Consider the following 12576-nt stretch of genomic DNA (forward strand, 5'->3'; position numbering starts at 1 on the left):
TGACCTTGCAAATGAACTTTGGGTCTTGGGACAAGTGTGACTGTCAGCCGCCCTGACTTGAGAGGCTGTCGCAGGGCCCTCCATGCACTGCACGCGTGTCTCTTCCACGGGAGAAGGACCTTCATGGCAAGTGCTGGGGAAACAGATACGCTGGGTGTGAATGCAGGGTGTGTTGGTGGAAGGAAGATTCAGCCAGAAGCTCCCACTTCACTCCAGCTAGAAACTGAGCCCTGCACAGTGGCGGGAAGGAGCTTGGCTCTTCAGAAAGCCCTCTAGCTCGGCCACTGGCCTTCTCGGCCGTGGGCTGGGACTGCAGCCGATTATCCACAGCACACTGGGCGGCCACTGTGCTGACACCTGGGTCCCCCCCTGTGCCAGCCACACGTGGGCAGAGCTGCAAATCTGTGCTGTTGGAAGGTGCCCAGCGCACCTGGCTGGGCTTCTGTGGGTTCCCTTCTGCAGGGTGCCCTATCTTTCCTTTCCGGGTATTATTCCAGCCCTGTGTTTTCAAACATAGGTTTCTTGTGAAGATTCTATCAGTTAGTGCTTTAATCTCTGCGCAGACACTCACTGAGTCACCACAACAGCATCTTGGACGTGGGGACTTCCGAGAATCCTGAAGCACCACCCTCTGGGGCTAAAACAAAACCTGCCATCAAGGAAGATGCTCTTATTTCTGCTTTTGTCCTGGCACCACGTGGCTGCCTTTTGCGGAAATCCTTTCCTTCCTTCTCACTGGGGGTGTCAGAGGATGAGCCGCTTCCCGCCTGGAGATACGTAAAGCTGGCACGTCCTGCGGGCACTTGGGAGATGCCCCCAAACCTTGATCTGTTAGACGCATGCCTGTTGCATAGTAACATTTTATTGGCTGGTGATCATATTTTTATGGACGCATAACTATAGCATTGTCCACGACAGGTGAACCAAGCAGGATCCGTCGCGTCCCCAAATGTTCTTGTCAGGCTACTTGTCACCTCGTTTTGACTTCTGCTGTGGGGCACCCTGTCAGCCTTGGTAGCTGCCCATCTCGGGCCCTGCCCTGGCCTTTCTTCCGTCATTGAGATTTCCTTCAGAAGCTGGTATTTGGTACAGGCTGGTCCTATTGCCCTGTAGCCATTGAAAAAAACATAAGAATTTAAATGCATTGGTGAAATAAATTTGCTTTTCTTTCTTTCTGGAAGCAGGAGGCTAAAAGTCTTCGTTGTAAACTAGGGAGACTTGCTTGTATATATAGATGAGTTGGCTTTTTTTTTCCTTTCTTTCTAGAGGAAAAGGGAAAAACATACATAATTATGTGAATGATTCATTTTAGTGACTTTCATTTTCTGCTTGAAGTACTTAAGAATCTTAGAATTTATTCCTTCATTAGCTTTTTAAAAAAAAGCATCTTAAAGCTTCCAGAAGGAAAGTGTGGGTGGGAGCCCAGATTCCTTGGCTGTGCAGTGAGTACATCTTGCCTTCCTCCTAGCGGGAGGCAGGTTGTCTGTCTTCACAGTCCTCTGTCCCACGGGTTGCTCCTGGAAGGGGGTGAGCCCTGCATCTCTCTCTCACTGCTGCCTGTTGGGGTAGAGTCACCCCATGTCTGTCATGGGCAGGGATGGGAAACAGCAGGGCAGCCGTTGAGGGCATGTGGGATCAATAAGCACTTTCTGGCACAGAGGACTTGTGACTTCTTACCTTTCCCAAGGGTCCCCCAGACATGTCCGGGTGAGGACAGCTGAAGCATGTGGACCAAGCCCCTTGTCTGTACTGTGTCTCTGACCTTTGTCCTCTTTGCAAGAGGCCTGAGGAGCTCGGCTTGTCCCGGAAGCTCAGATTTGTGGTTTGTGTCTGGGAACCTGTGTCCTGAGCTATGCAGGCCTTGCTGGTATGCAGCCAGGTGTGGAGGCTCCGCTAACCAAACAGAGGGGTGGGTCGGGGGTGAGGGGTGAGAGGGTGGCTGGAGGGGAGATGGAAGGGGAGGCTTCGGAGCCGAAATCATTGTTACTCCAGCCACACCTTCTCTGCATGGCTCCTCTGGACGCTGTCGTCCGTTCTCTCAGAGCAGGATCAAGCCCCCTCTAGGTGTGCTAAGCCCCTCTCACAGTGCCTTTGCTTTGTAATTTGCTTTGCCGCCATTCTAGCACAGACAGGACCGTACCACCACCTCATTTCTGGAGGAGCTGCCTTCAGAACCGATTTCCTTCCACCACAAAAGCAGAGTCCACATGGTAGAGGAGAAAGTCGAGTCCCTTTTCTTACACCACCAAACACAATTCTTAACTTACATCGAGAAACAGTTGACTCTGGTCTCAGTATTTGTATTTGTTTAGTTGCAGCTTCGATGCATGGAGTGTTGGTTTTCTTTTAAACACAGCGCACCTGCTTTTTTAAAAATTCAAACCACGCATGTGACCTGATTTCTGCCATCGTCAATTTGTTTTTCCTATAAATATTTTAGTATTGATCACTAAGATGTAAAGTGTCTTTTAAAAAGTAACTGCAGTACTGTACCACTTTTATACATAGAAAATTAACAGTAATTGGTTAATATTTCAAAATAGTGTTAAATTTCCAATCATAATTCCACATCATAATTTTATTGGTGGTGGTTTACTTGGATCAGGATTCAGATACAGTTCCCTCATTTGAGCTTAGTTAACATGCCTCTTTACATGGCTTTTAATCTGTAGCGTCCCCTTTATCTTCACTTTTCCCCTTGCAGTCTGTTAACGAAACCAGGTCGTTTGTCTTCCAGTTTCCCAGACTTTGCTGATTGTATCTGTGGAGTCATGTAGCATCCTCGTCTCCCCTCCGCCGCGCCCTGTAAACGGGCAGTTGGAGCTGGCCACTTGGTCACCTCAGGTTCAATCCTCTCATACCAAAGGCTGGTGGTGGTGCCTTCTTCATTAGGAAGCATTTGCCATCCATTCATTTCTCCCTCTGGGGATGTCAGCAGCCCTTTATTTATAACCATAGTGGCCTAGATCCATAAATTCATGGAGAATGCAAAATGATCATAGTCTAATTTTTTTCATTCACGAGTTGGAATTCTTCCTTAAAGAGAAACTTCTTCATAGCAACTATCTGCTTATTAACTAGTGGTATCAGTTGTAGAGGAAAAACAGGATAAAGGCTTGTTTCTTTCCCCTTTCTCTGCCACTTTTGAAAACCATGGACTGGTTCACCATCATCCTCCAGTGATGAGCATTTTGTCTAAAACATTGTTACCCCCCTGACTCATACCACACACAACAGTTGACTCAGATGTTAGCCTGGAGAGATCAGAGGTCTGAATGGAACACTCTTGGGAGAAAGCTCAGGAGTAAATCTTCGTCATCTTGGGTTAGGAAATGGCTTCTTAGGTACAATACTAAAAGCACAAGCAACAGAAGAAAAAATAGATAAATTAGACCACATCGAGTTTAAAAGCTTTTGTGCCATGATACTTTGTGCCAAGAGTGTGAAAAGACAACCCCTAAAGAGAAGAAACTGTTTCTAAGCCATGTATCTGATAAGCACTCATACCCAGAATGCAGGAAGAACTCGTAATAACAAAATAACAAAGGCGGGCAAAGGGTTTCAGTAGTCGTTTCTCCAAAGAGGACAAACAAATGGCCAAGAAACATGAAAAGATGCTTTTGATGTCATGAGGGAAATGCAAATCAAAACCACTGGGAGATACCACTTCAGACCCACTGGGGTGGCTGTGATCAAAAGGACAGCTAAGTGTTAGCGAGGGTGTGGAGCAACTGAAACCCTTATGTTCTGCAGGTGACGTGGTCAAATGATGCAATCACTTTGGAGACTAGCCTGGCGCTTCCTCAGAAGTTAAACATAGTGACCTGATAACTCAGCAGTTTACTTCTAAGTATATATCCAAAAGAATTGAAAACATGTTCACGTAAAAAGTTGTACAGGAATGTCCAAAGCTTTATTTGTAATAGTCCTTAAGCAGAAGCAACTTAAGTGTCCATCAGCTGATGAAGAGATAAAATGTGGTCTAGCCAGGCAGTGGGATATCATTCGGCCATGAAAAGGAATGGAGTGGATACATGCTGTGCTACAACCTGGATGAGCCTTGAAAGCATTGGCCTCAGTAAAAGCCGGCTGGGATTTGGGCAGGAACGGTGTTGAAGGTATAGATCAGCTTGGGACGTGCTCCTTGACTTAACAGTGGGTTTACGTCCTGATAAACCCATCATTAGTCGAAAATACATTGACTATACCTCGCCCACTGCACATAAGCGCTTAGCCTCGCCTACCTTAAATGTGCTTAGGACACAACATCCAAAAGCGCTGGCTACACAGTACACTGCAGAGTATCCATTGTGTGCCCTCAGGGTCACGTGCCTGCCTGGGAGCTGTGGCTCTCTGCCCGGCGTCCCTCATCTTACTCGCCCCAGGAAAGATCAAAATTCGAAGTACGGTTTTGTGCCATCGTAGTCAAAATATCGTGTCAAACCATTGTAGGTCGGGGACCGTCTGAATTGCCATCTTAACATTAAGTCTACTGACCCTCTAACATGAGATGTCTTTCTATTTATTTAGATCTTTTGTAATTTCTTTCAAAAACCTTGTATAGTTTTTCAGTATATATAAGCTTTGTACTTTTGTTAAATTTATTTGTAAGTATTTTATTTTTGAGGCCATTATAGAGAGTATTTTCTTAATTTCATTTTCAGTGTTCATTGCAAGCGTGTAGAAATCCAGTTGATGTGTGTATACAAGATCATGTTATCTGTGATTAGAGTAGTTTACTTCGTCCTTTCTAATCTGGAGGCGTATTGTTTCATTTTCTTACCTAATTGTCCTGGTAGAACCTCCACTACAATGAATAGAAATGGTAAGAACTGCTTCCTTGCCTTGTTCCTGATCTTAGGGAAAAGCTGTCAGTCTTTCACCATTGAGTATGATGTGCGTTGTGTGTCTTTCAGATGCCTTTCTCAGGTTAAGGAAGTTCCCTTTTGTTCCTCGTTTTATGTAGTTTTATCACGAAGGAGTGTTGAATTTTTTGTTAGATGTTTTTCCTGCATCTATTGAGGTGATCGTGTGGTTTGTCCTTTATTCGGAGGATGTGATAACAGTACTGCGTTGACTGTTCTCTATATGTTGAATCACCCTTGTATTCCTGGGATAAATCCCATTTGGTCATGGTGCAGACTCCTTTTTATGTGTTGCCGTGTTCATTTTTCTTGTCTTCTGTCCAAGAGGTAACCACATTTTATGGAGTGTTTGCTGTGCTTCGCATGTGGGCTTATGGGTGAGACACTAGCAGTCTGTACTTCTGGCTTGAAAAGAGTGGGGGTGTCTCCTGACCTCCTGGCTCCCCACGTCCCCACTGGCACCTCAGAGTCTGACTTGTAGATCTGCGGTGGCCAGAATGGTCTGTGGCCCACGTTGCTGGTCACTTGCTTTGAACCACGTTGAGGGTGGAGACAACACCCCCCGTCCCCCAAGAAAAAAAATTTTTTTAAAAGAGAAGCACACACACAGAAAACCCAGTCCGAGACCCTTCTCCTTTCCCCAGACTGTGGCCTGCTGGTGAGGGGTCAGCGGCACAGAGGACGTCAAGGTGGCCAACGGTGGGTTCTCGGCCTGGTTTTCCAGTAGCTGGAGAAGGTTGACCTTTGTCTTAATCTCTGAGCTTCCAGGCGGAGGTGACTGGATTATCTCCCTGGTTTTTCTAATGCTCTCTCTGCAGCTCTTACCCTGCTGTCATAGATAGAAGCCAGCCAGCCCTGGAGCTGGAGAGGAGGAAATTACTTATTTTCACTCACCTTTCAGTGAAAGAACATTTCCTTCCATTGTGAAGTTAGGCAACAAGTACCTGTGTCATCAGGAGAAATCACAGGTGTTTTCGTGTCCTGTTTCAGTTGTCACAGATTCTTGATCTATTGTTGACGCTCATCACCAGTTCAGAATTACTGTATTGTTAGCTCTGCTGCCAGATTTTATGTAGCGTGTTAAAGAAAATGATATATGATTACATCCCGCAGTTATTACTTTCATATTTTGACACTTCCATTTGTAGTTGTGTATATTTTATTTTGTACCTTTAGAATGTCATTCTGAGGACAGTGCTATTCCTTTCCACACGCCAGAGGACTCATTCCTCTCTCGACTCACCAAAGCTCCTTTCCAAAGGGGATGACTTCGCCCATCCCCAGGGACTTGGAATCTGGCCTTGAAGAAGGTGGGCACAGGCCCCTGGGCACAGGAAGCAGCAGGTGTCATGGGCGAGAAGCCGCCCCAGAGCAGAGAACAACACAGTCCTAATGACATGAGTCACTGTTCAAAGCCCCGTCGTGCGGGGGCGTCTGTCCTTTACACTTTGTTGTGTGCGTTGTGTATCCATTCAGAAGCACAGCCACCTCTGTGCACTGCTTGATAGCCTGAGCTACTTAATTAGGCATAATATACATCTTTCCATATAAAACACATTGCTAGAACTTTGTAATAATAGCGTAAAAAGATAGAAACCACAGAAACTGCGTGATTACTGCGAAGAATGGAAAACTGCTCAGGCAGTGAAATGTCAAGTGCAGGTCTTGGGGGGGAAGTCTCTATGGCTTTTGGTGCTTATTGGAAAACGGCTCCCCCCAAAGTTGTTGCACTGTTTTGTATCCCCACCAGCAGCACTGAGTGTCTGTCTCAAACCTTTGCCCACACTGTGTGTAATTTTCCTTCTTTTCTATCTTTGCTGATTCGATAAGCTGTGGTGTTTTCATTTGCATTTCTTTGATTCATTTGTGGTTGAATGGTTTCGTTTGGTTTTGGCTCTTGGTTGGTTTTTTTTCTCTCATGAATCAGCCCAGTGTCCTTGGCAGTATCAGCCGGGGTCCTGGCAGGGTGCGTGTGCAGCCTCGAGGTCTTTAGAGGAGAGGAACTCGCCAAGGGAACCAGGTGTGGACAGCAGGGCAGAGGAAGCAGCAGGGCTGATCCCCCAGGGGGACTGTGAGCCCCTGGAACCCGGGGGGCAGGCGGGAGGGACCCGTGTCTGGGTGGGGGCCACTGATGGGAGAGGGTTACAGCATGGGGGAGGGCAGGAGGCATGACCCCCATCTCTCCCCCGGGGGGCTCCTGCTGGTTTCAGGCTCCAGTGCATAGGATCCTGCCTCGAGGACAGAGGCTGCCTCTGGGGACACGTGGGGAGGAGCCATCACATCGGCCTTGTCTGCAGTTTCTTCCTGGGCACTTGCCTTTGGAGGCCATTGAGCCAGCATCCAGGAAGTCCCCGCCGGGGAGCCCCTCTCGCTTTCGGGTGGCCTGGGGATGGCGAGCAGGGATGTGGTGGGCCTGTCTCAGTGCTGCCATCGCATGCTGACCTGGTGTGGCTGTGGGCCCTGGGCGCCTTTTGCATTTTAATTCACGTGTATGTTATTTATAGCTGTATACTATAAAGGATTTTGTAGACAGACAACACAGGGTCTGTCGTGTTTTATCACAGGTAGCTGTAACCTGTCACGTTATTTCGGAGTCAGGCCCAAGCCCAGCACAGAGTCTTCGGTCCATGCGGGAAGAGACGTATTCTTCCCCCAGATTGGAACCTATGTGAAGCGGGTGATCAGTTTTGAGAACCTTTGAGCTGTGCTCTCTTCCCCAGCTCGCCCTTCTCCAGGATGTCCCGGACCGAGCTGGCTGCGCTGCCATGTTCAGGCCGTGTCTTTAGGGGGCTGGTGGTCGTGCCTTGGAGAGTGCGGTCGCCTCCCAGGGGTTCCCAGCCGAGTCCCGGGGACATTTGGGGCTGGGGGATGCTTGGCTGTGGGGCTGTCTGATGCCCTGCAGGAGGGTGAGCTGCATCCCTGACTCCCACCCACTAGGCAGCAGTAGCCCCTTCCTGCCCCGTTGTGGCAGCTAGAAGTGTCTCCAGACATTGCTAGATGTCCCCAGTTGTCTCACAGCTGAGAACCCCTCCTAGAGGAATGCTGACGTGTGTCGGTGAACATGTCACTATCTTTAGTGCTGCCTGATTTCAGAAGTGTTTCCAAAGGGCCCAAGACCTCTCAGCGGTAGGTGTACTGGCGTAATACACTTCAGGTTGGTTCAGGAAAATTTGTCCTCAGAGACAAATAATTTCTAGCCGAGTATTAAAGACGCTGAGAGAAAGGACAGTTGGACCTGCAGAGTGGTCAGGCTGGGTCAAAGGGGCTGATCTGTGCAGAACAAAATGGTGTTAAAGCAGGTGTCGTCTCTCCTGTGTGCCTTGGGGGGTGGGGCGGGGGCGGAGGGGACGGGACGGGCTGGGATGGGAGACCGGGCCATGCTGGGACCTGCTGATGGGAACGCCAGTCTCCTTGGCTGGTCTTGTCTGAGCGAAACCAGAGCCTTGCCAACCGCCCCTGAGAGAGGGTTAGACAGTGCTGCTCACACAGCCAGCGTGGAAGGTCGTGGGAGGCAGGTAGCTGTGAGGGACGTGGGCTGCACCAGGGACTCGTTGGAGGTGATGCAGCGTTTCACACGCTCCTTAGAGAACTGCTTTGCTCTCAGACAGTGGTGGCTCTTACACTGGAGTCCCCGTCCTTGATCCTGCCCCCTCTGGCCTTGGGGACAGGCCAGGAGAGCTGCCGATGCCAGAGGACGCCCCGTGGGGTATGCCTCGGGCCCGGTGTGTGGGGCAGGCTGCCCTGATGAGCCTCCGAGGTCGTTCGGGGCCGCTGGGTGACGTGGGTGTCAGTGCCTCCTCTCTCTGCTGTTGGGCCTGTCCAGCGGGCCCTGCTGTCAACCGAGCCCACAGGGCTGCAGTTGAACTTGGTGACCCTTGAGTCGCACCATCAGTACCAGAGGCGGCGGGATGTTGCAGACATCCCGGCTGGGACCCCTGAGTCTTATTCCCCTGTCAGCCCCCGTCCGCCCTGAGCAGTTTGGTACAAGGAGAGGGTATCCCTGCTGTGTGCACAGCCTGCGTCTGCGCACGTTCAGTGTGCTTGCTGGGTGTCTGCGTGCGTTTGAAGCGCCACAGGCACGTCGAGATGCTCCAGCTGCCAGAATGCTGGGTGAGTGCAGCTCTAGTGTGTCAGTGAGAAGGGCCAGGAGAACGTGAGGCAGGGAGGGGGTCAGGGCAGGTGTCACTGAACGAGTGACCTTTGAGCCTGCCCTGGGAGGGTCCTGGACAAGTTAGGCGTTCGGGTTCGCGCCGTCTAATTGCAAGTGACCAACCAGTGCTGTGCTGACAAAAAGGTCCAGTTACACGCGTGTCAGCCATGACGTTCTGGTAAATGAATGTCCACGATTGTGCGTGCTTTGTGTCTCAGCATGACCTTTCCCCCTTTTCCCTCTTCTCATCAGCCAGGGCCAACTCGTTTGTAGGAACAGCCCAGTATGTTTCTCCAGAGCTGCTCACAGAGAAATCGGCCTGTAAAAGGTAACCTGCTTTTTTCTTTTTCTGATCCATAATTTTTTTTCCTGATCCATAATCTTCTTTTCTCTAAAGTAGCTAGTACGGGTTTTCATGTGAAATTAATAAGAGTTAAGAGAGTGCCTTTCATGGCCTTTACGTAGCTAAGCCTAGTGTGGAAGAAGTTAGCATTTTTACTTTTTAACCAGTAGTATCTTTCCTTTGATAACCTGTGTGCTGCTTTATTGTTACATTTTGTACTTCCTGGGGCGGAGGTTGCTTTATGCTTTGAGATTGGATCTTGTTCCCTTAGGAACAGCTATTCAGTGGCAAGAAGTGTGGCGGACAGGTTTGTATTATTTCCTTGAGGCTCTGCCGTGTCCGGAGCTTGGGGATCCTTGGTGCTGCCTCCCACCCTGGCAGCCTGGCAGTGGCGGCGGCCTCAGGTCAACTGTGCAGTGTAACAGGCTCTGCAGACTTCAGGAAAAGGTCCAGAAGGCAGCGTGTGAGGGAAGGGTCAGAGCCAATTTCCCAGCAGGGGCCCAGTCAGCACGCGCCAGCCCTGCTCGGTGCTCAGACCTGGGGCACGCCTGGCAGTGGCCTTGGGGGCTGCAGAGGATGCAGGGGCGGGAGAGGATGCAGGCTCTAGACCTCAGAAGAGCAGAGGTCTAGAGAGTGGAGAAGGGTCAGCAACAAGGCAGCTGGGCAGTGAAGGGAAAGACCGTGGGGGCACCGATGGCCAGGAGTGGGGACAAGTCTGGAGAGCTGTCAGGTGGGTGTGAGGCAGGTGGAATACTGAGAGGTGGCAGTAGAATCTGGGGTTTCAGAGTTTGGGAAGCAGTTCCAAGCAGTGACAGGTTCTGTGGTTGAAGCTTTGCCTTGGATTCTTCCTGCCCTTGGCCCACTGGCACCTTCCCTTGAGTTGACAGGGTCACAGGGTCAGTGTCTTGCCTTGCAGGCTGCAAGGGGCCGCTGCCTTAGCGGGGCAGAGAGACCGTGCCAGAGACATTGGAGTGAGTGGTTCTGGGGACAGCAGCTGTTTCTGAGCATGACAGCTTTTTAGAAACTGTAGATGGTGGAGCCACAGGGCACAAACATGATGAAAAATGGAAGGGTGCTCTGAAAGGTTAAGCTCAGGCAGCTCAGTGGTCTCCGCGCTCTTTTGGTTTTTTGTTTTTTTTTAACCTTATTCAGTCAACAGATTTTGAGCCCTTCCCATGGGCTTGAGCTGTTGCAAATGAGAGCTTCCCAGCTGGGGCAGTTCTACCGCCCAGGGGACATTTGGCTGTGTCTGGACATGGTTTTGGTGTCACAGCTTGCTGGGGGTAAGGAGAGCGTGCTGTTAGCATCCAGCGGTGCTGAGATGTCTCCACAGCGTGTCGGCCCCCGGTGGCCGCAGTGCCTGGGCTGAGACACCCCCCTCTGGTGGTGAGTGCTGGTGGCCAGATTCTTTTTTTTCTTTTTCTTTTTTAAGATTTTATTGGGCGCAGCTCAGCTCCAGGTCCAGTTGCCGTTGCTAGTTGCAGGGGGCACAGCCCACCATCCCTTGCGGGAGTCGAAACCGGCAACCTTGTGGTTGAGAGGACGCGCTCCAACCAACTGAGCCATCTGGGAGCTCAGTGGCAGCTCAGCTCAAGGTGCCGTGTTCAATCTTAGTTGCAGGGGGCAGAGCCCACCATCCCTTGTGGGACTCAAGGAATTAAACTGGCAACCTTGTGTGAGAGCCCACTGGCCCATGTGGGAATCGAACCGGCAGCCTTCGGAGTTAGGAGCATGGAGCTCTAACCGCCTGAGCCACTGGGCTGGCCCTGGTGGGCAGATTCTTGAAGTCTATGTCACTGCTGCCTAAGAACTAGGTTTTTGTCCAGTTGGGATTTACTTACAGGGTGAGGCAGCTCGTTAGCACTGATGGGGGAAGGTCTCCGAGCTCTACCGAGTGAGATAAGGGAGATACAGAGTGGTCGGTCACCTTCTGTGTGAAAACCAGAGGGAGAGTGTCTACCCAGCTCCGTTTGTCTGTGGTTTACAACTCTTAGAAGGACATACAGGGAACGGGTAGTAGTGATTATCTGGGGGGGTGGGGGGGGTTAGGTAGCAGGGCTGCGAGGGAGACACGTGTATTTTTCTAGCTTTTTCATTTTTTTAACGTGATATTTATTCAAAAATAGTTAAGCATTTTTTTCCTGATTCGAAAAGTGATTCTTAGAAAATAATTCATTGAAAAGAATTCTTAGAAAATATGGAGAATAAAAAAAACAAAAAACATTCAGAGTCTCCAGCTGTCACAATGACAGATAATGAGTTGGTATATCTTCTGAGTTATTTTTTTCTATGGGTTTTATGTGTGTTTATGTAATTTTTATACAACGAGGTGATACTGAATAGCCGGTTTTGAATTCTGCTCCTTGAGGTTATATAAGGAACATACCCCATGTCACTAAAATTCTTTGCAGATGCCTTTAACAGTTGTATGGTTTTCCAGTATGTAAATTTATTGCCATTTATCAAACTCTAGTGTCCTTTCCTCGCACAGTCCGGTATGCCTACTGTGTGCTGCATATCCTGTGCTATGGGGCAAAGGGGCACACCTTCCTGTCCAGTGGGACACATCGGGCGCCTGCAAGGCGTTGCCCGGGCTGCCCCAAATTTGCCCTTAGTTCCTCTGTTGGACTGCAAGAAGTAGAATGACTAGGCCTAACTCAGCATTTAAAATCCTTGGTCCATGCTGCTTTCCAGAAATGTCACCCTGGCTCCCCCTTTCGTTTTTATTATATTAAAAAAGCATTTTAAATGATAAGCTACCTGCTGATAAAACATTCAGGTAATGCACAGAGGTAAAAAGTGAGCCCCTAGCAGGCCCCCCCCCCCCCCGTGGTTGACCCTGGGAAAGCAACAGAGACAGCCCTGCCCATCCTCTGGCCACTTCCGCACCTAGAGGCTGGTGCTTTGCTGTCGGCGTTTTGCCTATGCAGCTCCTTGTTTTTACTAAAGAAGAGAGAAAACCAAGTGTAAAAACTAGTTACTGGGCAGAATGTAGATTCATTTTTAAAATGCCCTCCATCTGCGCGTTGTGACTCAGATCTGATCGGTTGCATTTCTAACCCACATCAAGAGCCTCATCTGACCCGGGCCTGCAGTGCTGGGGTTACGGAGCCTTCACCCCAAGCCCCGCACTGCGGTCAGCCTGGTATCTCCACCCCACGCCCTGCGAGTTCATCTTCTAGATGACAGGCTGGGGCCTCTTCTGGAAACAGACTGTA

General features: G+C 49.7%; 1 protein-coding gene across 1 annotated transcript in view; it reads left to right on the plus strand.

Moving 5' to 3' along the window:
* Window positions 1-12576, plus strand: part of PDPK1 (3-phosphoinositide dependent protein kinase 1) — a 71788-nt gene that overhangs the window by 36310 nt on the left and 22902 nt on the right. Inside the window, exon 7 of the mRNA XM_019719724.2 lies at window positions 9268-9343. Within this exon, the coding sequence (XP_019575283.1) occupies window positions 9268-9343 (76 nt within the window). The remainder of the gene's footprint in view (window positions 1-9267; window positions 9344-12576) is intronic.

This window comes from Rhinolophus sinicus, linkage group LG18, assembly GCF_036562045.2.
Source record: "Rhinolophus sinicus isolate RSC01 linkage group LG18, ASM3656204v1, whole genome shotgun sequence".
Classification (NCBI taxonomy): Eukaryota; Metazoa; Chordata; class Mammalia; order Chiroptera; family Rhinolophidae; genus Rhinolophus; species Rhinolophus sinicus.